At 45.5% G+C, this 27,491-nt stretch overlaps 1 protein-coding gene across 2 annotated transcripts; it reads left to right on the forward strand.

Annotated features, from left to right (window-relative positions):
• The first annotated feature begins 4,442 nt into the window (after window positions 1–4,442).
• Window positions 4,443–23,653, forward strand: LOC121856569 (proton-coupled folate transporter-like). 2 transcript variants are annotated; one of them, XM_042352186.1, is made up of 7 exons: window positions 4,443–4,714; window positions 9,978–10,992; window positions 13,749–13,844; window positions 19,926–20,069; window positions 20,229–20,312; window positions 20,521–20,677; window positions 21,499–23,653. In XM_042352186.1, the coding sequence occupies exons 1-7, from the start codon at window positions 4,703–4,705 to the stop codon at window positions 22,085–22,087; spliced, it is 2,097 nt and encodes a 698-aa protein (XP_042208120.1). In that variant the 5' UTR covers window positions 4,443–4,702; the 3' UTR covers window positions 22,088–23,653. The 2 variants fall into 2 exon arrangements, with proteins under 2 accessions (XP_042208120.1, XP_042208119.1); XM_042352185.1 differs by lacking the exon at window positions 4,443–4,714 and adding an exon at window positions 8,882–8,957.
• The last annotated feature ends 3,838 nt before the right edge of the window (window positions 23,654–27,491 follow it).

Below are 27,491 nucleotides of genomic sequence, written 5' to 3' on the forward strand. Positions count from 1 at the left end.
CTTGTGTTCACTTGGCTTTATCTGACACTTGGCTTAATCTGGGAGAGAGAGAGAGAGAGAGAGAGTGAGTTACCACTACCTTGCGCAGAAGTCAAAGCTAATAAACTGCCTCCACCACATCAAAGGGAAGGAAGAGGAGGTGGTGGAGTAGATGGTGGTGGTGGTGGTGGTGGTGGTGGTGGTGGTTGTGGAGGAGGTGGTGGAGTAGATGGTGGTGGTGGTGGTGGTGGTGGTGGTGGTGGTTGTGGAGGAGGTGGTGGTTGTGGAGGTGGTGGCTGTGGAGGAGGTGGTGGTTGTGGAGGAGGTGGTGGTGGTGATGATGGCAGCAGCGGATGTCAGGTCAGGTGATGCAACAAGGGCTGGGTAAGAAGGGTTGTTGGAGGCAATGTAGTCGAGGTGTCTTGTGTGCACCTTAAACACACACACACAGACACACACACACACACTTGCACATTTAAGTACACACACGCATAAATAATTATGCGAGGGCACAGCTGGCTTCACTCCTGCGTTTACCACTTACTATTTCCAATCCTCTCTCTCCCTGAGGAGTGAATCCGAAGCTTTGGCTCGTGAGCGGGAGAGGAGGGGGGGGGGTGTCAGGGTAGGTGTTTTTCTGTGGGTGTGGGGGATGGTGGGGGGTACTAGGGAAATGGTCTTTTGTAGGATGAGAATTTTTAGCCTAAAGTTTTTATCCACCAAAAGACAGTTTGCCGGGCCTAGTCCCCAGGAAATTGTCATTTGAAGTTTACGATTTTTTGGGCGGCCATTAATTATCTGAGAACCAAATAAGACGGCGCAGGCGTGGCTAAGGAGCACACACCTCGGAGGTATGAATAGCGTGGCGACAGCTCCAATTTTTGTTTAAATCTGGTTAAGTTGTTCACATAAGCTGCTAGAAGTGGTAGAAAGAAACTTCTGAGAAGTTTTATAGTTGTAGATTCAGCTTCTGCATAGTCAAAAACATGTGGTTCGATACCAAAATCATTCAAAACGCCCCACTGTATCAAATTATGTGGCAAACATAGTATTTCTATACCGCAAATGGCGGCCATATTTAAAAAATGGCGGCCATTTTGAATTTTTAGGTGGCTAACGGGCTTTTTCAACATAGTAGCCTCAGAGAAGTAGTCATGCTAAGTGTGGCGCTTGTGCCACCCTTTGAAAGATTCTTTCACTTATCTGCCCCGCTAGAGGTCCTCCTGATTTACATACTTCAGCCGGAATTCCCTCAGGTCCTATGGCCTTGTTAGTTTTATCTGATAGATGTCAGTCACGGGATGGAGGGTAGTCGAGGTGGACCAGCTCCGGGTGTTGAGAGGCCCGCTGAGTAGTGAAGACACACACACACATTATATATATATATATATATATATATATATATATATATATATATATATATATATATATATATATATATATATATATATATATATATATATATATATATATATATATATTTATTTATTTATTTATTTATTTATTTTATTTATTATTTTTTTTTTCAGCTCAGCGGACTTGACGAGTCAGCCAAGAAGTGAAACAGATAAAGTTGGCAATAAAGGGGACATGAAGCAGACCCTTGATGATGGGTTACGTTGGTCATTCATTATTCACTCCCTTGCCCTCAGGTAACAGCTCTCTCTCACCAATACCAATATTCCTGAAGTTTTCAGTTAATGGTTTAGTTACAACCTTGGCAGCCAACGAAACATACACACAGTGATTAAAAAATTTCCCCCCAAGGTATACATGCTGAGAACAACAACACCAACCTCTCTAGTTAGTTCTTAAGAATGTTTCTCCTGACTAACAAAAGGAAAAACGGTGCCCCTACAAGAGCGATCGTGTTTGATTCGGCAGAGGACAACCGTGTTTCTTACCTCATCTGTGTCTACCTTAAGTGTGTTTGCCTATTCTAGTTCATCAGGTTTCACTTTGCCTCTCAGTCACACTCGATGAATCATGTGACGCCAAATACTTACCATTTCTCACACGACCTTCACAGAATTACTCACTCACTAACGAGGGGCTATCCTTAGCGTTGTTGTGTGCAGGATGCCGGCAAGGTTTCTACGATCCCACGAAAGAGAGTTGCGGATCTATTGTGTTCCAGCCAGTAAGTGAAGCATAAGGAAGCCTCGCCTCTCTCCATCGTCATAAGAAATGAAGCCCTCTTAACATCGGCTTTAGAAGTCTTGAAGATTTGTGTGTGTGTATGTGTGTGTTGTGTGTGTATGTGTATGTGTGTGTTGTGTGTGTGTGTGTGTATGTGTGTGTTGTGTGTGTGTGTGTGTGTGTGTGTGTGATAGAATCTCACATCACTTATAAGATATAAGTACCATTCAATGACTTTCTTTTCCACATGTTAGGATTTATAAGTAAAGAAACGCCAGTCACCCCACGATAAGTAAAAAGCATCCACGCCCCTCGTAAAGGCATCCACGCCCTCAATAAGGCATCCGCCTCTCAATAAGGCATCCGCCCTCAATAAGGCATCCACGCCTCTCAATAAAGGCATCCACGCGCCCTCCAATAAGGCATCACGCCTCTCAATAAGGCATCCGCCCCGCAATAAGGCATCCACGCCTCTCCAATAGGCATCCGCGCCCCTCAATAAGGCATCCACCCTCAATAAGGCGTCACGCCCTCAATAAGGCATCCCACGCCCTCAATAAGGCGTCCACGCCCTCAATAAGGCATCACGCCCCTCAATAAGGCATCCGCCCCTCAATAAGGCATCCACGCCTTCCCTCAATGGGCATCCACGCCCCTCAATAAGGCATCCCACCTCCCCCAGGGTTCACAGGGTTACCGCCTATTGGCCTTCACGACTTCGGACAATTTTCAGAGAGAGAGAGAGAGAGAGAGAGAGAGAGAGAGAGAGAGAGAGAGAGAGAGAGAGATACAATAGATAGAGAGAGAATGTTTACTTACTACCACGCACCTCTTCCTCCACCCTCATTAACTGTAACATGTTGGCATCTCCTTAGATCACTAAAATCAACGTTGAACATACACAAAAAATACAAACGATCTTTAATGACCTTGAAATTGCGTCGTTGTCTGTATTCGTTCGCTCATCACCAGTCACTGATGAGAAAAAAATATTGGTTACCTCACTATTCTCATTGTTTACATTCACCAGCGCGTCCGAACTGCTGCCTCTGGCACTGGCTTCGTCGTGATTAAGAGAGGGAGATTGAATGTTGTGGAATGATTATCTTTTGCTTTGTTCGTATTATTTTTATTATTTATTCTTCTTTTGATTGTATTTGAACTTTTGTTGGATGTTATTTTCGTCTTTTTTTTTGCCTTTAGGTGTTAATTATACACGTGGTCATAATTACATTAAAAGAACACGGTGATTTTAGAGTGATTTATAACTTGGCTGGACATTTTTCCCGAGAAAATACGCGTGTGTGTGTGTGTGTGTGAGATATATTAATGCGGATAATCATGAATAAAGACAGACAGACAGACACACACACACACACACACACACACACACACACACACACACACACACGACCCCTTATAACCTGAGCACAGTTTTTCTAGCTAAATGCGTCATCAAGTTCCCCGTCAGCGTATCCCGGAAGACTCTACCAATAGCCACGGCGGCAGAAGCAGGTAGGCAGGCCCCGGGGGAGGGAGGGAGGGGGGTTGATGAGGGCAGAAGGATCATCTTCCCCTTGATGAGTCCAGGATGATCCCTTATGTGAGGGAGGGAAGAGGGAAGGAGGGTACTGCAAGGATGGAGGAAGTAAGGATGCAGGAAACGGTACACGAAGGGAGAGAGAGACGGGGGGAAGAAGAGAGAGGGGGGGTGAGAGGTAGGAGGAGAGAGTACAGTTGGAGGGGGAGGGTGAAAGGTAGGCATGAGAGGAGAGAGAAAGGAAGGAAGATAAACATGGAGAAAATGGCTTAAACGTGAGATCAAGATAGATTAAACAAGGCAGAGAATAAGCACCACTATCTTCCCACGTTGACCACAGATGGGAGGGGGAAGGAGGAGGGAGGAAGGGTGTGAGGGGGAGGAAAGAGGGGTGTGACGGAGGGAGAGAGGGTGGGAGAGAGTGAGGAGAGAGAGAGGGGTGGGAAGGAGAGAGAAGGAGGGAGGGTGGGAAGAAGGAGAGAGGGAGGGAGGGAGAGCAAAGCAAGCACAGAGGGGGAGAGGGAGGGAGGAGAGCAAGCAAGCACAGAGGGAGGGAGGAGGGAGGGAGGAGGTGGGTGGGAGGAGATCAAGCAAGCAGGGAGGGAGGGAGAGAGGGCGGGTGGGAGGGAGATCAAGCAAGCACAGAGGGAGGGAGGGAGGGAGAGAGAACCAAGGGAAACGTTCAACACCTTCCATATTCCCGACCACTCCAGGATCATCATGTGTGTATATAACCAGCATCTACCTGTGGTTCGACCCCAGTCTTCTACAAGGAACGTGTTGTCTTGTTTACCAGTCTATGAACGTTTTGTAGTCTGCCAGTCTATGAACGTTTTGTAGTCTGCCAGTCTATGAACGTTTTGTAGTCTGCCAGTCTATGAACGTTTTGTAGTCTGCCAGTCTATGAACGTCTTGCAGTCTGCCAGTCTATGAACGTCTTGCAGTCTGCCAGTCTATGAACGTTTTGAAGCCTGCCAATCTACGAACGTCTTGTCTGCCAGCCTGTGAACGAAGCCCGTGACACCTCCAGCCTCCACCTTAACTATGCACACTGAGGTAAACCAAATCTTTATCACTGTAAGGTATTCCTGTTATTTACACTAAACACCAATACTTAATAACTAATCACTTTTCTGCTTTATAAAATTCTAAAGAAAGAAGATGTTTCCTAAAGTCTTCTCTCACACCTGCGATTATCTTTCGTTATCAATATTTTCTACCCAAGTTTTCGTTAAGTCATGATAAAGTTGATGATTTTAATGTTATTACGTATTTTGTTGTTTATTGTGACATAATAGAGGCGCTGTGATTGGTGGTACGTCATCTGAAGAGAGGCACTGATTGGTGAAGCGTTATCTTAATAGAGGCTCTGTGACTGGTGGATGGTGGTGCGTCGTCTTTATAGAGGCGCTGTGAATGGTGGTGCGTCATTGTATTTTTTTGTGTGTGGTTAACTGGGATTTGCTGTGATGTAATAGTGTATGTATGTATGTGTGTGTGTGTGTGTGTATGTGTGTGTGTGTGTGTGCGTGTGTGTGTGTGTGTGTGTGTGTGTGTGTATGTGTGTGTGCTCAGGGTCATAAGTGCGGATTGTTCCTGAAGCGTTTATTCACACACACACGCATACATGAACACGGTGGTATGTATGTATGGACATACATACATACATACATAACTGGGGCCTATTATAACTGGGACCTAATAGAACTGGGGCTGAGTACTGGGGCCTATTATAGCACAGGTTTAAACTAGAACTGGGGCCTATTATAACTTTGGGACCCCTAATAGGCCGGGTGGTGTCCCTGGACCAGTCTTAGGAGCAGGACACAGATGGACGGGACAGAGATGGACGGGACCGAGATGGACGGGACAGAGATGGACGGGACAGAGATGGACGGAACAGAGATGGACGGAACAGAGATGAACGGAACAGAGATGGACGGGAGAGAGATGGACGGGACAGAGATGGACGGGACAGAGATGGACGAGACAGAGATGGACGGAACAGAGATGAACGGGAGAGAGATGGATGGAGCAGAGATGGACAAGAGAGAGAAGTTCTTCGCTCGCACAAGTACTGGTTTTTTTGGCTACCGTCTAATTTCATTTTTTTGTTTTGCGGTGTTTTTGATTGGTGGTTGCTGGGGCAAGGCGAAGGCCAGTGAGGGCGAGAGGGACGGGCCACGCCTCTCCAAGACACTACATTTGGAACAGTGATTACGTTCCTTATACAGTCTCTGGTACCTTTCCCAAGACCCCGTTGTTGGAGAGGGTTTAAAAGGTGATCCGGGGTTGCCTCTGTTTCCCCTGTGACTTAACCTAACCTAACCTAACCTATTCGAAGTAGACAACGGGTGTTGCTGTTCCTCTCGCGGTCGTTCACATCACCACCACAAGGTAAATCAACACACCAGGCGAGTCTCTTCACCCTGCAGCGACAAATACCTCTCCAGTATAGCAGCTTCGCCAGGCAAACTTTCGCTCGACTTCCTTCCTCTACTCTACTCCTCAATGACATAAAAAAACTTGCAAGAACTTCGCCAGATAATCTTCCCTTCAATTTCTTTCCATTTCTTGATAACATAATCTTACGGGAGCTACGCCAGACGAACTTTCACCAGTCTTACCTCCCTCCCACCATGATATAACCCAGAAGAGAGTCAGATCGTTGTTGGTTTACCCTGGCGCTCTTTTGACAGGGCAGGGGTAGGTAGCAGTTCTTAGTCAGGCACCAGATAGCCAGGCAGTTGTGCAGCTGGACAAGAAAGACGGAAGACAATGGAGAAAGACGGAAGACAAGGAGAGGTCACTGGAGTCAGGAGGTCAATGTTGTGTTTATTACGCGAAGAAAAGGAAAATATTATGAGTTGACTGGGAGAACAGACAGACAGACAGACATATAGATAGAGAGATAGATAGTGCAGGTATACAAACAATGTACATAAACAGTGTAGGTATACAAACAATTGTAAACAGTAAGTAGATTCGACCTCGGATATCCCAACACATTAACCAACGCAGGAGATTTAAGACCAGTGAAAATTTATGACAAAAAAAAAAAGGTTTGTCTGTTTCCTTGCTGCCAGAATCGGGTGTACAGTCTAGTGGTCATCGATGGTGTTATAGTGACGGGGAAAATCAGGGATAATATGTTTATTTTTTTGTTTTTTAATTGTTGGAGATAAAAGTTGTCATTGATTTTGTTTCATCGCGTTGAGTTGTTTAGATTGTACAGGTAAAAGTCAGGTGTGATGATGGAATTAGGTTGTGTTGTGGGGGGATGCAGTCAGTCAGTCAGTCAGTCAGTCTCCAGTCTCTCTCTCTCTCTTGGATTACATAAAGATTATAACTCAGAATGGGGTGGGGGGGGCAGGTTCGGCTCCAGTTTAGAGGACTCAGACATTAGCAGTCAGGAGTTCCCCCTACCTAGCTAGACCTTGGGCCACACACACACACACACACACACACACACACACACACTTCCACCCTCATTATGATTATATACCTGCACAGCTCAGTAGAAGTGGAGTGTTTGTATTAATGTTGGTTTTGGTTTTGCCTGGATTCTAGTTTGTTTAGTTTGGGAGATGAATGGCTGTGCGTGTGTGTGTGTGTGTGTGTGTGGAGTTAAGTATGAAATTTGACAAGTGTTGTGCTGTAGAGTATGTCTGGACACACACACACACACACACACACAGTTAACGGGGCAGAAGAGGACTGGAATTGACAGTTAAGAGTGGGATAAAAACTTAACTTGCCAAGGGGTAACTCTCATAATTAGTCTTGTGTGTCATAAATCGAAGACAAACACTCATACATCCATTAATTGTTAGGCATTGTAACCTGGATGATGGAGAGAAGACGGAACGATGGACAAAAACTGGATCAGAGTTGTGTTCTTATAGAAGTTAAGTAACAGTGCCACCTGTGGCCCAACCAGGTAAGGTGAGGGTATGAGGGGAGGTGTAGAGGGGAGGTGTAGAGGTGAGGTGTAGAGGGGAGGTGTAGCGGTGAGGTGTAGAGGGGAGGTGTAGAGGGGAGGTGTAGAGGGGAGGTGTAGAGGGGAGGTGTAGAGGGGAGGTGTAGAGGGGAGGTGTAGAGGGGAGGTGTAGAGGGGAGGTGTAGAGGTGAGGTTTAGATCCTTAATTTCGTTTAACATAACTTAACTTAAACTTAACTTAAACCTAACCTAACCATTAGACGGAATTTTTCCATACTAACCGCAAACTGTTTTTCAGACAAATTGCCAAATATTTCCAATCAAGCTGTTCAGTAGTTCTTTCCTTAAACCATCATCACAGAGCTTGAAAGATGATAAGATATTTGTCAGTTTGTTCAGAAAGCACTCAAGTGGTCTCCAAATGGTCTCCAAGTGTTCTCCAAGTGGTCTCCAAGTGTTCTCCAAATAGTCTCCAAGTGCCCTCCAAGTGGTCTCCAGGTGTCCTCCAAGTGTTATCCAAGTTCACTCTCTTGTTCTGAGTTACTGAAAAATTCAACTTTCTCCGCTTGATAAGAGTCGTCGTGGCGGGTATTCACGGGAGTCGTGCTGGTCTTCATGTTACAAGTGTTCACTGCCTGAGACTTCACACGCCGGTGGCACGCTCTGGGGCCTGGTGGATGATGTGAAGTGAGTGAGAGAGAGACTTAAAGCCCTGTGCAGGTGGAAGAGGAGGGAGGCTGTAAGAGGAGATCACCACTGGCTTCCTTGATGTACCCGAGGCTTCTGAGGTAACAGCAGCAACAGAGGGCTGGTGTGACGGGCTGGTGGGTGAGCGGGGGTGCAGGCGAGGACCTCTCTACCTTGGCCCTGAAGTGTTGTGGTGGGGTGTGGTCAAGCCCCCGGATTGGCTCCCACCGCGGTCTTCTGTTTACCCTACACCGCTACTCATTGGTCGCTGCAGATTTTCGACTCTTGCATGTTCCCACCGAATGTTCCAGACTTTCAAAAGAGCTTTAAAAAAATGTTTCTCACAGCCGAGTGTTTTTAGTGAGTGGTCGATGGTGGTTGACAATCAGAGAGAGAGAACGAGCATTAGCCACCAAGTTTATAGGTAAACCCCCAACAGGACAATGACTGTGTCGTTTAGTGATAATTACGGGTTGGAAATTGAAGCCTAAAAGAGGTTTGGTGGTAAGGGATGGAAATATGGGGGGTGAGATGCGCAGTAGAGATGCGTGGTGGTGGTGAGCGAGGCTACGACGCCCAGCTCCGCTTTTGACAAAGTTTACTTAAGCGGTGCTCTGCCTCCTGCACACATCACTCCGCCCTCGTTACTCGATCATGCAGCCGCCCGCAATAGTACGAACCTTCTCGCTGCTTCACTAATAACCTTTGTCTTTCAGGATATGTTCACTAATGCCATGACTCGTGTGCAAATATATCTACATTAATATTGGCTCAATACCTTTTTTAACATTTAATACTTAAGATCTTTATTAAATCCATTTTATCTTTTCATCAGCTACAAATTTCAGTTCTGATATTAATTTGTTTACGTTAAGTATTATTTTGTTTTGTTTATTATCGGTTTATTAAGACTAAAGGACAGTTAACATCAGCGGTCAATACTTAGTGAAATAGTATTTTTTATTTATTTTCCCCTTTACGAGGATCATTGTTGACACCTAGTGTATTCCCACCCAGTGTGTTCCCACCTAGTGTTTCCCTCCCAGTGTGCCCCTACACAGCGTGTCCCCACCCAGTGTGTTCCCACCCAGTGTGCCGCCACACAGTGTGCCCCCACCCAGCGTATGTCTCCTCCCAGTGTGCCCCCACTTAGTGTGTACGGCCAGTATGGATTCATCTCTACAACAAGTCAAGTGCTATGTGTTGTGAACCTCAGTTGAGACACAGTGAGTGAACACATTATCTCGTCGAAGGATTATAGTTGTATCTTGTGGACTTGCAGCGTTATGTGCAAGGTTTCCCTGAGCATGAGACTGCTAGCTCCTTCCTCTTGTGTGGCTCTCAACATGAAGCGTTGTGTTGGAGACGAAGTGGATCATATAAGTGTTTCTCTCTCTGTGTTTATAATAATGCCAACAGTAGGAGTTTCTTCGGTGTAGTTGAGGTGTATTTAAGATAATTCAAATAGGATCTGATTTTTTTGACACTTATGGTAATGTACTTAGTTGTTCTTCCGTTCATTGTATATGTGAGGGAGTGAATGTTGGTGGTACAGGAGGAGTGTGAGTGAGTGTGGTCGTCGTCCTTCACAAAAACTCCTCAAATTTATTCAAGGGAGTGAGTGAGTGTCGGTGTTTACGATGACTTTAAGTAAATAATGATTATATGACGTGTTATATTCTTCCGTCACAGAAACGCCTGAAATGTGTTGGGTCACCAAGGAAGGAGGGCGATGAGGGGCAGAAGGCGTGTTCCTTGGCCCCGCCTGCCCTCGTCTGGGCTGTCTGGCTCAAGCTACGGGCCATCTTCTCCAACGTGGCCGTAGAACCCATCATGTTGCTGGACGGTCTCGCTTACTCCATCATGATAGTCTTCGTCGAGGACATCCAAGTTGAGAAAATCTGTCACGTTAACCTGAACTACACGAGTGAGGTGTGTGCTAACCTCTCCCGCTACTCTGAGGAGAACATCAAGGTGCATCAGTCAGTGAGTGTGTTCGGGATGTATAATGGGATAATGATGTCATCTATATCCGTGTTCTTCATCTTGTTTATGGGTGCGTGGAGTGACAAGTATGGTAGAAAGACGCCGCTGTATATCGCCACTCTCGGTCACTTCTGCTGGGCTATAGGCTACCTCCTCAACTCCTGGGTGACGGAGTGGCCAGTGGAGTACCTGCTGGTGGCCGCCCTCTTAGACTCCCTCGGGGGTGGTAACGTTTCATTCCTTACCGCCGCCAACGCCTACCTCAGCGACGTCACCTCCGAGGAGACCAGAACTATGAGGGTTGGACTCGCCAACAGCATCTGGTATTTAGGTGGTCCGATTGGCACTCTGCTGGGACTGTACATATACCAATACGGAGGCTACCGGGTGCTGTTCGGTACGTCAGTGTTACTGCACTGTGTTTCCCTCGCCTACCTCTTCTTCCTCCCCGAGAGTCACGGACCATTCGCTAAAAACAAGTTCTCCGAGGTGAACGGCGAGCCTCAAGGGGAAAAACCTTCCGTCCATCTCTCACTGAAGAAGCCGAGTGAGATAGCGGACTGCCCTGATAAGGTGTCCATCTGGAAGATCATCAGCGACTTCTTCCACTACGAGAGGATCGTCGACTCGTTCCGCTGTACCTTCAAGGCAAGAGAAGGACTCGTGCGACCCTTCATCCTCCTCCTCATCCTCTGTAACCTCCTGCGTCGTCTGGGTCGAGGTAAGTTGACAACATCATTCTATTTTGTTTTTGTCTCGCAGATATACGTGTGTTGTCATGACAGGGTGTGGCTGTGTTAGTCTCTAGGGTGTGGCTGTGTTAGTACCCAGGTATCATGTAGTCACGTGGGCAAGATGTAGGGTGGCTGTCACAATATACGAGGGAACCGGTCCAGCTGGTCTGCACACACACGCACACATGGTAATACAACACCTCATACAGTTATTTGTCACCTAATACACCTTTCCAACAGGTAATACACTAATACAATAGAGTTAGTTAACAAATAATACAATCGATTATCACCATTACCATCACACTCATCACCACCACCATCACCACTCATCACTACCATCACCACCACTCATCACTACCATCATCATCACCATCACCACCACTACCACCACTCACCACCACCCCTGACCATCACTACCACCACCCATCACCACCACCACCACACATCAACACCACCACACATCAACACCACCACACATCAACACCACCACCCATCACCACCACCACACATCAACACTACCACCCCTGACCATCACTACCACCCATCACCACCACACATCAACACCACCACACATCACCACCACCACCACCCATCACCACCACCTCGACAGTTAACGACCTTTCCCGCAACTTTCACTCCTCTCTCACCAAACTTAGATTTTTCATCATACATACATACATATACCATATATACATACATACATACATACATACATACATACATACATACATACATACATACTTACATACTGTCTCAATAGGATTTCAACGTTGTTTAAGGAGTTATCTTTCCTCGACACATAGGTAGTCCTCGACACATAGGTAGTCCTCGACACATAGGTTGTTAAAAAAACAGTCAAATGGGAGAATAATGTCCGGTTAAGCGGGGGAATATAAAATCCGGTTAAATGGGTGAATATAATGTCCTTCGGAGATTCGGACACAGGGAGAAAGGGAAAGGGCAAAGGAAGGAAGAAAGAGAATGACGTGAATGAAGAAGATATAAAATGAGGGAAGGGGGGAAGGAGGAAGTAGGGGGGAGGGAGGAAGGAGAGGTAGGAAGGAAGGAAGTAGGGAAAGGGAGGGAGGAAGTAGGGAGAGGGAGGAAGGAAGTAGGGAGAGGGAGGAATGGAGAGAATGGAGGAAGCAGAGGAAGGAAGTGGGAGGGGGAGGAAATGAGGGAGGAAGGAAGTAGTGAAGAAGGAGGGGGGAGGGGGAGGAGAGAACGAGGTAGGGAAGATCTCAGAGCGCCCTTGAATATGTTGGTACTGTTTGGGCCAGCGACCCCAGATCTCACCTGGTCCAGTCCCAAATCACCTCACCTGTAACACCTCCAACACAACCTACACCCCCTCCAACACTACCTTATTCTCCTCCAACACAATTTATATCTCTCCAACACCACATTAAACACCACCAACACTACCTTCACACACACACACACATTAAATAATAACCCATTGTAATAACTCAAGTAACAATACACTGAATTAGTTGTTTCTCAATTTAGGGAAGAAAACCTAAGTCAAAAATGGTATCTGAAGTACGCCGAGACTCTACCTGAAGGAGTTAACCTGAAGGAGTTAACCTGAAGGAGTTACGCTCACTTAACACCGTCTTCAAGGACATGATGTTTTTGTAATACTCGTCCTTGACTTGTGGAGTGGTGGAGTGAGTCATTCTGTTCTTTGTGGAGGGAGGGAGGGCTGGAGACATAGAAGGAGGGAGGGAGGGAGTGAGAGAGAGATGAGGAGAGGGAGGGAGTGAGGGACAGATGGAGGGAGGGATGGTGAGATGGAGGGAGTAAGGGACAGATGGAGGGAGGGATGGTGAGATGGAGGGAGTAAGGGACAGATGGAGGGAGGGATGGTGAGATGGTAAGGGACAGATGGAGAGGGATGGTGAGATGGAGGGAGTAGGGACAGATGGAGGGAGGGATGGTGAGATGGAGGGAGTAAGGGACAGATGGAGGGAGGGATGGTGAGATGGAGGGAGTAAGGGACAGATGGAGGGAGGGATGGTGAGATGGAGGGAGTAAGGGACAGATGGAGGGAGGGATGGTGAGATGGAGGGAAAGGAGGAATAATAACTGACTGACAAATTAACTAAATAATTGATTAACTTTGTCTTACCCGCCAACAAATACACACAATGTAAACAGGTCAAGGACACACACACACACACACACACACACACACACACACACACACACACACACACATAAACACACACACACACAGACACAGCCAGAAAGACAGACAGACACATGCTGCAGGTGGTGAAGATTGTTGACATTTCACAATCTTACTTGCGTCTGTAGCTCTATACCCGATTGACTTACTAACTTACACAATGAATGTAAAATATAACTCATTAATTCGTTAACTGTGTTGCTTAGTGGCGCTGTGTTAGTGGTCCTAGTAGTGGCATTGTGGTACTTATTGGTTCTGGTAGTGGCACAGTATGTCGGTATTATTATTATTATTATTATTATTAGTAGTAGTAGTAGTAGTAGTAGTAGTAAAGTAGTAGTAATAGTAAAGTAGGAGTAGTAAAGTAGTAGTAGTAGTAGTAGTAGGGAGTGGCTATTAGGTGTGGCTATTGGGGGAGGATGGGGGCCACGTAAAAAAAAGTAGTAGTAGTAGTGGTAGTAGTAGAGGTACAGTAGTAGTAGTAGTAACAGTAAAGTAGTAGTAGTAGTAGTAGCTTCATCATTACCACCTCTCCTTCACCACCCTCAGGAGCCTACATGTTCCTGTTCACACGCCGGGTGCTGGGATGGAAGGCGACTGACTATGGCCTCTGGGTCACCTACAAGAACCTTCTGGCGGCTGTAGGTGAGTTACTGCTCTCTCCTGTTGACTGTTGTTTGTGTCACTGCTCTCTCCTGTTGACTGTTGTATGTGTCACTGCTCTCTCCTGTTGACTGTTGTATGTGTCACTGCTCTCTCCTGTTGACTGTTGTTTGTGTCACTGCTCTCTCCTGTTGACTGTTGTATGTAACTGCTCTCTCCTGTTGACTGTTGTATGTGTCACTGCTCTCTCCTGTTGACTGTTGTTTGTGTCTGCTCTCTCCTGTTGACTGTTGTATGTGTCCTGCTCTCTCCTGTTGACTGTTGTATGTGTCACTGCCTCTCTCCTGTTGACTGTTGTTTGTGTCACTGCTCTCTCTCCTGTTGACTGTTGTATGTGAGCCACTGCTGTCTTCTGTTGACTGTTGTTTGTGTCACTGCTCTCTCCTGTTGACTGTTGTTTGTGTCACTGCTCTCTCCTGTTGACTGTTGTTTGTGTCACTGCTCTCTCCTGTTGACTGTTGTTTGTGTCACTGCTCTCTCCTGTTGACTGTTGTTTGTGTCACTGCTCTCTCCTGTTGGCTTGGGAGATCAAGTGTTGCAACTTAATATGCCAATTTTGCAATTTTTATTCTGAAGAGAAGTGTTGCTACATAAGAATCGTGAGGTTATTTTTGCTTCTAATTCTTTCCCACGTGTGTGTGTGTGTGTGTGCATTTACTTTGTCTTATGTGTATGTCGTGTGTGTGTGTTATGTGTGCGTGTGTACATAATAATCGTCAAGTTTCTTTACGCCATTTGCCTCTGTCTACCCAGTAGTAATTGGAAACCTGGATGTTAATCGATTTGCTCATCGCGTTCCTGGGTAATGGTTAGCCAGTGCAATTGGCTAGTTGTCCGGTCTTCTCGGACTATTCCTTGACACTGGTTTATGCAGCTCGTTAATTCAGGGTGTGGTTGTTGTGTTGGCGACAGCTTCTACACCTTAAACAAGTTCATACCTAGGTGAACCTTGGGCCGCCATCCTCAATCTCGAAGGTCAACCTTTATGTTATAATAATCGTAAATTTAATGAACAATCTCGTTAAGAATTTATTCCATAGGATTTTCACTTCAGATGGGATTAATGACGTACTGTACATAAGTGGGAGGAGGAGAGCAACATGAGTGGGAGGAAGAGAGGAACATGAGTGGACGGAGTTAAACAACATGAGAGGGAGGAGGAGAGCAACATGGGTGGGTGATGACTGGAAAGAAAAGACTGTGTGAGAGGAGTAGAGGACAATAACTGTGTAGAAGGCCATAAACTGGTATAAAAAAAGTAACAGGAAATGACGCAGATAACACCGAGAAATGGCCACGGTCACCTGTCCATATCTTAACACTGTTTACGAGGTACAGGAAACAATGTAGACAAACAGTGTAAGTATACAAACAATACACATAGACAGTATAGGTATAAAATAATGGTAAACAATAAGACATTCTAACCAAGGAAAGCCTAACAAAGCCTTCAGGTACTAGGGGGGGGGGGGGCTAAATATTTAACGTGTAAAATACTTGCCAAACTACACTAACACACATAACTCAACTGTCGTAACTGCCCCCCCCCCTCCTCCCCCCCTCCCCCTCCAACATCCTCCGCTCAAATATGCGTAACTTTTCGCCATCGTGGCCTTGAAGGAACGGCTGCAGTCAACATGCAAGTGGTGGTCGTGTGCTTGTAGGCGGCTGAGAGTGTGGGAGACTTGATGAGGGTGAGGGAAGGTGAGGGAAAGTGTTCAGTTTTAAGTTAAGTATAAAATGAAGTTTTATTATTCCAGGTCATTTTGTTTACTACTTCAGAGACTAATTCAAATAAATCTACTGTACATATGACGACGTTAAATTCAGTAAGTAAATAAAAACAATAATAATAAAAAAAAAACTCAATGCTAAAATGCAGTAAATATTCAAAACATCGTATAATAATAATAATAATAATAATAATAATAATAAAACATTGAAAGATAAAAAAAAAGCAATGAATAAATGCTACACTGAATAAAAGTTCTATTATTTGGTGAGCGAGTAATGATGACTTGTGTGTTCTGGTTGATGCGGTACTACCCAGCCAGTCAACCCATTTTTACTGATGGACACTAATGCATGGAACTTATTAGGGTGATTCATTTAACATAATACAGTAACAAGGTTTATTTTGTGTTGTGAAATAACAAGGAATTGATGATTAGCAAAGCATCCACTCTTTCCATCCTTCTAGAGAGAGGATAAGGTGTTAGGTCATTGCACAGTAGCGTAGTTTCTTCTCTCTCTCTCTCTCTCTCTCTCTCTCTAAGCTGTGAATGAGTCGCCGTGAGGATGTTCAACCATGACTCACCATAACATTAAGTGTATGAGATTCCTTTCAGCTTCCTTGTCATCAGGTGAAGATAAACCCACGTTATACTCGGCAGAGGACAAAACCCACACACACACACCTCCCATTACCCGCCCGCCCCGCCCGCCTCGCATACATACCTGCAAGTTTTTCGAAGAGATTATTTTTTTTTTTACATCTACGTCAAGTTTTTATGGGGTGAGGTAGCGAGATAGTGCTCTCTTGAGGTATTATTTGTGTGTGTTTGTTGTGACATACGTGAAATCGAGATCACAGGGCGGTCATGATGGTATAACTCTATAGTAAGATGCAGTGGGGGTGTTCCTCTTCGTCTCAGCTGATCTTGTTGAGTTGCGTGTCATGTCGTGTTCTGTGAAGCACGTTTGTTCCCAGTCTTACACCCAATGACACCAGCCAAAGGCAACAAACTGTCCACTGAAACACCTGAGTCAGGAAGAGTTGTCCGAAAAAATAATGAGAAAATTTATGATATTAGGGAAAATAACTGATATTGAGACCTACACTTTGTCAGGTGTATATTAACAGTGATTTTGAACTGCTGTGAGTCATAGTTGGAAGTCAGATGTTTATTATAGTAGTAATTTATGCTTAAGAACGGTCAAGCAAAACTGAAATAATTTTATATTATTTAAAGATGTGAAGCAGAAAATTACAGGCTGCAGGATTTCCTCGTGTGCATCCTGTTTATAATAGCTGTATCACGGAGCCACACACACACACACACACACACACACACAGGGAAAGGCCCAACTCTTATCCTTGACGTGATTCTCTCTCTCTCTCTCTCTCTCTCTCTCTCTCTCTCTCTCTCTCTCTCTCTCTCTCTCTCTCCCAAGAAAGATATAGATCAAGAACAAGATAAATGAGGGAAGCGGATAAGATGAAACAAGAGGAGGAGAAGGAGGAAGAAGTAGAGAAAGAAAAGGAAGAAGAAGAGGAGAGAAAGAGGAGGAGGAAGAGGTGGAAGAGGTAGAAAAAGAAGAGGATGAAAAAGTGGGGTGGAGGAGGAGGAAGAAGAAGAGGAGGGGGTGGTGATATGAAGCGTGACGTCACTGATTCGAGGCTGAAATGTTTTGTTGAGTGGGGGGGAGGGGGTTCAAGGCCTCCCTCCTCCATTCCTCCTTGCTTGCTTCCTCCTCCATCCCTCTCCTCCCTCCCTTCACTCTTTCTGTCTTCCGTTTAACCTCCATCCACTCTCCCATTGTTCTTTTACCCCTCTCTCCCTCTTTTCCTTTCTCCTTACCTCCACCCCTCCTTTCTTCCCTTTCATCTTCCCTCTTTTCACCCCTCCTTCCCTTCCTTAGTCCCTCCTTCCCTACTCACCTCCACTTATCCCTCTCCCTCCCACCCATTCATCCTAGATTCCTTCTCTCTCTTCCTTCGCCATTCCTTCTCTCTCTCTCTCTCTCTCTCCTTCAATCCCACATACATTATATATTGTTAATGTCAATAAATCCACTCAGTAGATAGACAATACATCCATAAATCCACAGTAAATCTTCCACCCACACACACACACACACACACACACACACACACACACATCCTCAGGTCAGTAACAGCGCTGCGGTGGTCAGTGGCCGCTCTAGTGAACTTTACCACACCCTTCCATCCGCGCCGACGTCGTACTCTGAAAGTTTCGCCGCCACATTCCAGAAATCCTGAACACGAGACTTCAACTAAGACGGGTGATTTTGCTGCTATTAATCCACCAGTTGCTGTGAGAGAGTCTTGGTGGGTTTCTGTTGATGGGGAGGGGGATGGTGGTGTTGGAGGGTGGTGGTGTTGGAGGATGGTGGTGTTGGAGGATGGTGGTGTTGGAGGATGGTGGTGTTGGAGGATGGTGGTGGAGGGTGGTGGTGACGGAGGATGGTGATGGTGGTGGTCTCGGAGGATGGAGGGTGCAAGAAGATGTTTAAGAGCAAAATTCTCGTCTTAGTACAGTGACCAGTTTTGTTACGATGCAGAAGACAGAAGGAGCAGTGAGGGGCCTGGTGGTGGTGGGGGGTGGTGGTGGTGGTGGTGGGGGGTGGTGGTGGTGGTGGTGGTGGGTGGTGGTGGTGGGGAGGTGGTGGTGGTGGGGGGGGGGTGGTGGTGGTGGTGGGGGGTGGTGGTGGGGTGGGGGGTGGTGGTGGTGGGGGGGTGGTGAGGGGGTGGTGGTGGTGGGGGGTGGTGGTGGTGGTGGTGGGGGTGGTGGTGGTGGTGGGGGGTGGTGGTGGTGGTGGAGGGGGTGGTGGTGGTGGGGGTGACAGTGGTGATGGTCGGAGAGAATCCTCCACCATATTCCCTTCTAATATTCTAACAGTCGTGTACACCAATTTTGAACCGGGTCGTTAAACATCATAATGGACCTCTACAACATGTTAATGGGCATGTATAATATTCTAATTGGTCAAGTATACATATATATATATATTTTTTTTTTAATCGGGACTTTACAACATGCTAATGGGATACACAGGTACTATGGTGAAAGTCCCTAACACCTGCCCAGCCAACACTTCACTTTGCTTTACACAACACAACATAACACACCACAACGCAACACCTCACCTCATCTCACCTCACCTAACTTTATACAAGCACAACACAACACCTCACCTTGCTTTACACAAACACCTCACCTTGCTTTACACAAACACAACACCTCACTTCACCTTGCATTACTAAAACACACCAGATAGGCCACACCCGAGTCGACGCACCTGGATGAACTTGAGTGTTAGGGGTAGTGAAAGCTATGGAAGGAACCTTAGTAAAAAAGACAGACAGGTGTACTTACTGCAGCAGTAGGGGTATGGTACAGTCAACACGGGGTATGGTACAGTTAACACGGGGTAATGTACTGTTAACACGGGGTAATGTACTGTTAACACGGGGTATGGTACTGTTAACACGGGGTATGGTACTGTTAACACGGGGTATGGTACTGTTAACACGTGGTATGGTACTGTTAACACGTGGTATGGTACTGTTAACACGTGGTATGGTACTGTTAACACACGTATGGTACTGTTAACACGTGGTATGGTACTGTTAACACGGGGTATGGTACTGTTAACACGGGGTATGGTACTGTTAACACGGGGTATGGTACTGTTAACACGTGGTATGGTACTGCTAACACGGGGTATGGTACTGTTAACACGGGGTATGGTACTGTTAACACGGGGTATGGTACTGTTAACACGGGGTATGGTACTGTTAACACGGGGTATGGTACTGTTAACACGGGGTATGGTACTGCTAACACGGGGTATGGTACTGTTAACACGGGGTATGGTACTGTTAACACGGGGTATGGTACTGTTAACACGGGGTATGGTACTGCTAACACGGGGTATGGTACTGTTAACACGGGGTATGATACAGTCAACTCATGGTAATTACCTTAGCTGTATTTTACACATTAACCTGTTTTTGTAATTAATATTTCCAAATAAATTTCTCTAAATGCCAACATGATCAGCTGAACAAGAGAAGGAGGGGGAGGAGGTTCGTTCGTCTTGGCTAAGGTTGCCACCATCTGGATACTATCTGACAAGAATGAGGAAAGTGCTTGGGAGCGCCCCGACCTGTTCCTCCAGCAGTATAGCGAATCGTTTACTTCAACCTTCTGCCTGCTTCTGTGTGTGTGTGTGGATCCATTAGAGGCTATACACCATTCTCCATGAAAGGTCTCTCTCAACAGCTCACTAATACAACTTTCTCTCCTTCTCCTACAGGGTCACTGGTAGCCGTTCCTCTCCTCTCCAAGGTCCTGGGCCTCGCTGACAACTACCTGGCCATGCTGGGTGCTCTCGCCTCCGTCGCCGACTACACCTTCTACGGGCTGGTCTCCAAGGACTGGGAGTTCCTCGTGTGGATAGGTGAGGGAGGACGGATTTTCTCTAATGCTGAGATGGATAGTTTAGGATAAATCTGTGTATTGTGTGGCTAAGTGAGACATAAACGACTCTCTCTACTGCTGGAGCGGATAGTTCAGTGAATGAAATGCTCAACAAGGCCTACCTTCCTTTCTCCTACAGCGCCTGTGGCAGCTCTCCTCGTCAACTCTTGTGTGATAGCCATCCGGTCCATCCTGTCCAAATTTGTAACCGGTGATGAGCTTGGTGAGTGATGATGATGATACCTGTAGCAATAATAATAATAATAATAATAATAATAATAATAATAATAATAATAATAATGATAATACATACAAACATTCCCAACAACTCAATCATATAACCAATTCGTGACACAAGAACACCCGAGGTCCCACAACACTACCCTGAGGCACCCCGCAACGTAATCTTCATCCTCCCTTGGTGTTTACAGGGAAGGTGTCGGCGGTGATGGGAGCCTTAGACGGAGTAATGCCAATGATAATCTTCTCGCTCTACACTGCCATCTACCACGCTACCGTCCACGTCTTCCCAGGAGCTCAGTTCTTCTTTGGGGCATCAGCAAATTTGTTGATGACGCTGATTTTTATGTGAGTTGAAATTAGTATAGTTGTTTGTGGGTTTTTATTTATTTTGTTTTTGTATTAGATGATGTATAAACGCTCCAAAAAAAGAATCTTTACGATTTCGTGTTAGATAATATGACGAAGAATTTTGACAACCCTACCGAGACAACAGGAGTCACAGTGTTCATTTTGAGATTGACTTGACCACTCCGTGAAGATATTTTTTGGAGTTGTATGTACAGTACAGGGTGGTCCATTATTCTTTTTTGAGTGGTGGTGAGTTGAGTTCTTGGTGAAAGGGTTTATCTGCCACCCTGTATATATAATAATTTGAAGGAATGGTATCTATTTATTTTAAGTTTTCTAGTTTCTTATAGTTTTTCTAGTTGTGTTTTTAACTAGGTGGTGTACAGTATGTAAGTGAGTTTTATAGTAGAATTTTTTAAGTTGATGATATACAGGGGTAAGAAACAGGACTTCCCTTCAAGTTGATATTTTTTAAGTAGTTAAGGTGTGTAAGTTAAGTTTTTAGTTAACTTTTTGAAGTAGATGACATATGTAATAAGTCTTTAAGTGCGTTCAGACCTGGGTGGATCATTTTTCATAGAATACCAGTTAGTTCCTGTGACTCACCTGTGATTCACCTATGACTCGCCTGTAACTTACCTGTGACTCACCTGTGACTTACCTGTGACTTACATGTGATTCATCTGTGACTTACCTGTGACTCACATGTGACTCATCTGTGACTTATCTGTGACTCACCTGTGACTTACCTGTGACTCACCAGTGGCTCACCTGTTCCTCATCTGTGACTTATCTGTCCCTCCTCCCTCTCACTACAGCTTCATCATCTGCTGTACGACCTCTAAGAGCTACAGCCTCGATGACTTGCACTCACTGGAAGGTCGAAATGCTGTCGAACCCAAAAGCTTCAGATTCTTCAGCGAGCGTTTCAATCGTCACCTCCAGCCAGCCAGCAGCCAGACGGAAATACTCACCAACTTGGACACCCAGAGGACAAGTCTCGTTCTGTCGGAGGAGAACTTCCATATAGCGACGCCCATGAGGAAGAAGAAGAACATTAAGATGGCGGAGGTTCAAAGGCATGAAGGAGGTGGTGGATGTAGGAGTGTGTGTACTGTGAGTGAACTCGGGAATTTTGATAAAAAAGTTATTGAGGATGAATTAACCTTCCCTCAAAGGATGACGTCACACAAGATAATGGAAACTAAAAAGGAACTGGAGAAGTGTGGTGTTGATAATCCTGCTTTCTGTAATACAGAAGAAGAGGAGGAGGGAGAGAAAGGAGAAGAAAGAGACGGAGAAGGAAAAGGAGGACGAGGAGAGGAAGTTGTTTATAGTGATGACGCGTCCAAAAACTTAGTTCTTTATCGCTTGAACAGTGCTGTGGTGAGTGACGAGACCAAGTAAAAGGTATCCCTCAAAACTGTGTTGTTGATACAGTCTGTTTTTATAAGTGTTAAGTGTTTAGTGAGAGACGGAGGGTAGCAAGAGAGGACCCGGACAGCCCCCAGAAGACGGAGCGGAATCCGTCAGGCAGGTTTTGACGGAACCCATAAGTTTGACGGGCAGATTTGACACAACACGTAGAGTGTGGCAAGCAGGTTTGACACAACCCGTAGAGTGTGGCAAGCAGGTTTGACACAACCCGTAGAGTGTGGCAAGCAGGTTTGACACAACCCGTCGAGTGTGGCAAGCAGGTTTGACACAACCCGTCGAGTGTGGCAAGCAGACTTGACACAACACGTAGAGTGTGGCAGGCAGACTTGACACAACACGTAGAGTGTGGCAAGCAGACTTGACACAACCCGTAGAGTGTGGCAAGCAGGTTTGACACAACCCGTCGAGTGTGGCAAGCAGGTTTGACACAACCCGTCGAGTGTGGCAAGCAGACTTGACACAACACGTAGAGTGTGGCAAGCAGACTTGACACAACCCGTAGTGTGTGGCAAGCAGGTTTGACACAACCCGTCGAGTGTGGCAAGCAGACGTGACACAACACGTAGAGTGTGGCAAGCAGATTTGACACAACACGTAGAGTGTGGCAAGCAGACTTGACACAACCCGTAGAGTGTGGCAAGCAGGTTTGACACAACCCGTCGAGTGTGGCAAGCAGGTTTGACACAACCCGTCGAGTGTGGCAAGCAGACTTGACACAACCCGTAGAGTGTGGCAAGCAGACTTGACAACACGTAGTGTGGCAAGCAGGCAGGCGGGACATGGCCCGTAGAGTGTGTCAGGCAGGCCGGACATGGCCTGTAGTGTGTGTCAGGCAGGCCGGACATGGCCTGTAGTGTGTGTCAGGAAGGCGGTCCATGGCCTGTTGAGTGTGTCACGCAGGCGGGACCCGGCCCTTGAAAGTCTGTCCTAGCGATAGGCTGATCAAAGAGTGTTGACTTCCTGTGATAATAATATTTACGGCGATGCGTTGTAGCAGCGCCTCTTAGTCCCTACCGGGATGTTACCAGTACCTACCAGGGCGATGTGTGTACCGGGACGATCTGCGTACCGGAAGAATGTACTGGTTTAAGTATACCGGTAGTAGCACTGGTACAAATTGCGGTAACGTTGGTGTAAATATTGTTTTCCTATAATATTACTGGGAATTGTGATGTAAGCACCGGTAAAGATTATTAAGTGGACAGTTGATGTTGGTGTGAGTACCGGTGTGATGCTGACATAAGTACCGGTCATACCAATATATACAAGTACCGGTAATAACTAATGATTTTACTGGTATTACTGAATCTTATACTGGTAAGATATAAAACAAAGTACCGGGTATTTAGTGAGATAGTTACCAGTAGAAACAATGAACCAAGTACCGGGTATTATGTGAGAAATTTACCTGTAGAAATAATGAACCAAGTACCGGGTATTTCGTGAAAAATTTACCGGTAGAATGAAAAATCAAATACCGGGTTTATTATCTGTAAGTAGTTCTTGTCTGTTCCTAATATAATAAAATAAAATAAAAGGCAAAAATAGTTATTTTTTCTCCAAACTCCCAATGAAAAAGTATTGAAAATTTCTTGTAGTTTTATCGGTTCAAAAGTTGGGTTACCTGACTGTACCCGGGTGGAGGGACGGAATACAGGAGATAGTACAGCAGTATTCAATAGGCCACCCGCACCTCCCTACCAAATTTCAGCTATCTGTCTTTTATAACTGTGGAAGTGCATAGGAAACACACACACACACACACACACACACACACACACACACACACACATAATTTACTCTACATAGATTTTTTAGTTTTTTGTAAATTATGTACTTTTTTGTAGTTATGTGATGTTAGTATGTGTGTGTGTGTGTGTGTGTGTGTGTGTGTATGTGTGTGTGTGAAGAGAGAAAAACTGCATCACAATGAAGCAAGTCGAACAAAGCTGAAAAAGTACAATTATCCCCACCTAACAGTAGCAGCAATCTTGTATAGTGGAATCCTACCTCATCCTAGACCCTCCCATAGCCTCCTACCTCATCCTAGACCCTACCACAGCCTCCTACCTCATCCTAGACCCTACCACAGCCTCCTACCTCATCCTAGACCCTACCACAGCCTCCTACCTCATCCTAGACCCTCCCACAGCCTCCTACCTCATCCTAGACCCTCCCATAGCCTCCTACCTCATCCTAGACCCTACCACAGCCTCCTACCTCATCCTAGACCCTACCACAGCCTCCTACCTCATCCTAGACCCTACCACAGCCTCACCCATCCTAGACCCCACCACAGCCTCCTACCTCATCCTAGACCCTACCACAGCCTCCTACCCATCCTAGACCCTACCACAGCCTCCCACCTCATCCTAGACCCTCCCATATAGCCTCCCTACCCTCATCCTAGACCCTCCCCATAGCCTCCTACCTCATCCTAGACCCTCCCACAGCCTCCTCTACCCTCATCCTCCTACCACAGCCCTCCACCCTAGACCCTCCCACAGCCTCCCACTCCTCATCCTCCTAGACTCCCACTAGCCCTCCTACAGCCTCCTACCTCATCCTAGACCCCTCTCACAGCCTCCTATGTTATCTCCACACTATTTTACACCCTTCCAATACTTCTTCCCACACCTTCCTACCTCCCTCCTAAAACCTCCCACACCTTCCCACTTCCTCCCTAAATCCTCCCACTCTCCCACACCTTCCCCACTTCTTTCCCAACCCTCCCCCCCCACTCTCCCACGCCTTCCCCACTTCCCCTCCAAACCTCCCACTCTCTCCCACACCTTCCTACCCTTTTCCCACCCCCACTCTCCCACACCTTCCCACTTCCCCCAAACACCCCCACTCTCCCCACACCTTCCCACTTCTTCCCAACCCCCCCACTCTCTCCCACGCCTTCCCACTTCCCTCCAAACCCTCCCCACCTCTCTCCCACACCTTCCCACTTCCCTCCAAACCCTCCCACTCTCTCCCACACCTTCCCACTTCCCCCCAAACACTCCAACTCTCTCCCACACCTTCCTATTCCATCCCAAATCCTTTCACACTCAACCAAACCTTCCCACACTCTCCCACACCTTCCTACTTCCTCCCAAACATTCCCACACTCTCCCACACCTTCCTACTTCCTCCCAAACCTTCCCACACTCTCCCACACCTTCCTACTTCCTCCCAAACCTTCCCACACTCTCCCACACCTTCCTACTTCCTCCCAAACCTTCCCACACTCTCCCACACCTTCCCACACCTTCCCACGTCCTCCCAAACCTTCCCACACTACTCCTACACCTTCCCACTTCCTCCCAAACCTTCCCACACTCCAGAGTTGTAAAGTACCGGTAACGAAATAAATTTACTTGAGTACTACACTGAAGGAACATTTTTGGGTATTTACTTTTTTAAAAATACTCCAAATTTTCAGTACCTTTACTTAAGTATGGCTTTCAAATACTTTTACTACAATACAATTGAAATAAACAAAAACCATTACTCGTTACATGCCCCAAACAATAGTTTTAAATATCCAATCACGGGGCACAGGACAAATTAGGAACCTAACCAACCACAAGCATTTCTTCACGTCTTGACCAATCACATGCGTTCTTTCATATCGTTTCATCTATGTACTCAAGCACTAAAGACCAATAAATCACCATTCTAATAATCAATGAAGTTATAAACAACGGAAATTTACAGTGTGGGAAACGGAAAAGTCACTAGAATGGCAACTATGAGATCGGTTTGCTCTATAATAAAATTAATGTTTTGATATTTGTGTAAGTTGTTAGCTTAGTTGACAAATTGTCATCAGATGAAGGCAATGTGAAACCTGTGCCGAAAACAGTAGTTATCCTTCTAGTGATAATTTTCTTTACTACTGTGCTCAAGGTGATGTTTCTTTCCTAGACTCAGCTGTTTGTCTTGTCTGGAGTGGCGCCAAAATGGCCAAGGATATAGCTGTTCTCTACCATAATGTACAGTATATATATATATATATATATATACTATTTTAGGTGGCTGATTTTCCCATGAAGTAATAAAGGAAGTTATTACAATAATAATGTTCTGAATACTTGACAAAGTCAGGCGTTAGGTAGCAGTGGGAGTCGGAACTCGGGAACGTTCACGTGTCTTTCACAATACAATAAAAATATATGACTTTGCTTGGGAAATTGGTATCCCCGCCTCCCCTGAGCAACTCTCTTGTGCATTATGCAGAAGACCCGACAGCCGCACCCTTATCCACTACCTCCTAAGATGTCCCCACACACAACGCTTCCGTGACGCCTGCTGGACCACCACTCCACGACCCCCTGACGGAGACACGATGATCCTCCCCATACTGGCCAGATATTATGTACAAAACAATGATTATGTGTTAAAGGAATATCCTTCCTTCCTTAGGCTTTAGTAAGCCCCTTTATAATATTTATATTGTATATACTTGTCACACTTGCCAGATGCTTCTGGTGTCATTGTACAGGGGTACCTAGTGACAGCACTAGGATCCCGCTTCCTCTATCAAGGAATAAACAATTGAAATTGAAATTGAATTGAATAAAAATATTAAACCAAATGTTTATTTATATTATTATATACATAGTAATTTACTTTAAAAAGCCCAACATTTCTTTCTTACTTGAATCTAGTGGGGAAAGATATGAAGACAAGGGAATTGGTATTATTGCAGTTTCACTCCCAATTGGGTTAGAGCAATTTGTGTGTGTGTGTGTGTGTATGGGGGTGATAACTCAAAAACGACTCATTTCCGACAGAAATAAAGTTAAATTTCGAATGAATCACACCAAATACCACAGGGAAAAACTTAGATTTCTGGTAAAAAAAAAATGGTAGTGAAACTGCAATTTTACCTGAAGGTGTGGGGTTAAGGATGCACGAAGATTGTTTTTAAAATTTCTAAGCCAAGAATTTGATAATGCAATCCCCCAAACTGTATTTAAAAAAGTTCAAACCAAGAGTATACAGAGTCAACCACCAAAGTCTAACCCAGGAATGTTGCATCAAAATGAACCTGTTTACGGCCATCGTTCTTTTTGGAGCCCGCGTTAGCCATGTTTTGTCTCGAATTTTTAAAAATCAACCTTTTGTTTTAACACCTCATTTTCTCTAGTTTTCAAAGCTCTCTGCACTTTCAAAGAATTTCATATTTTAGGCATTTGATTTCATTAAATGGTTACTATGGACACATCACGAAACATTAGCCGATAAACATGTGTAATGCTATGTGTCTTTTATGTATTTCTTTGGTTACCAATTAATATAATTTACTGAAAATTTATTTTAATATTTGAGACGATTAATAATTTTGTTGTTTCTTTTTACTTATACTTGAGCACATTGAACT

Source organism: Homarus americanus, unplaced genomic scaffold (genome assembly GCF_018991925.1).
Source record: "Homarus americanus isolate GMGI-L3 unplaced genomic scaffold, GMGI_Hamer_2.0 scaffold17532, whole genome shotgun sequence".
In the NCBI taxonomy this organism is placed as follows: domain Eukaryota; kingdom Metazoa; phylum Arthropoda; class Malacostraca; order Decapoda; family Nephropidae; genus Homarus; species Homarus americanus.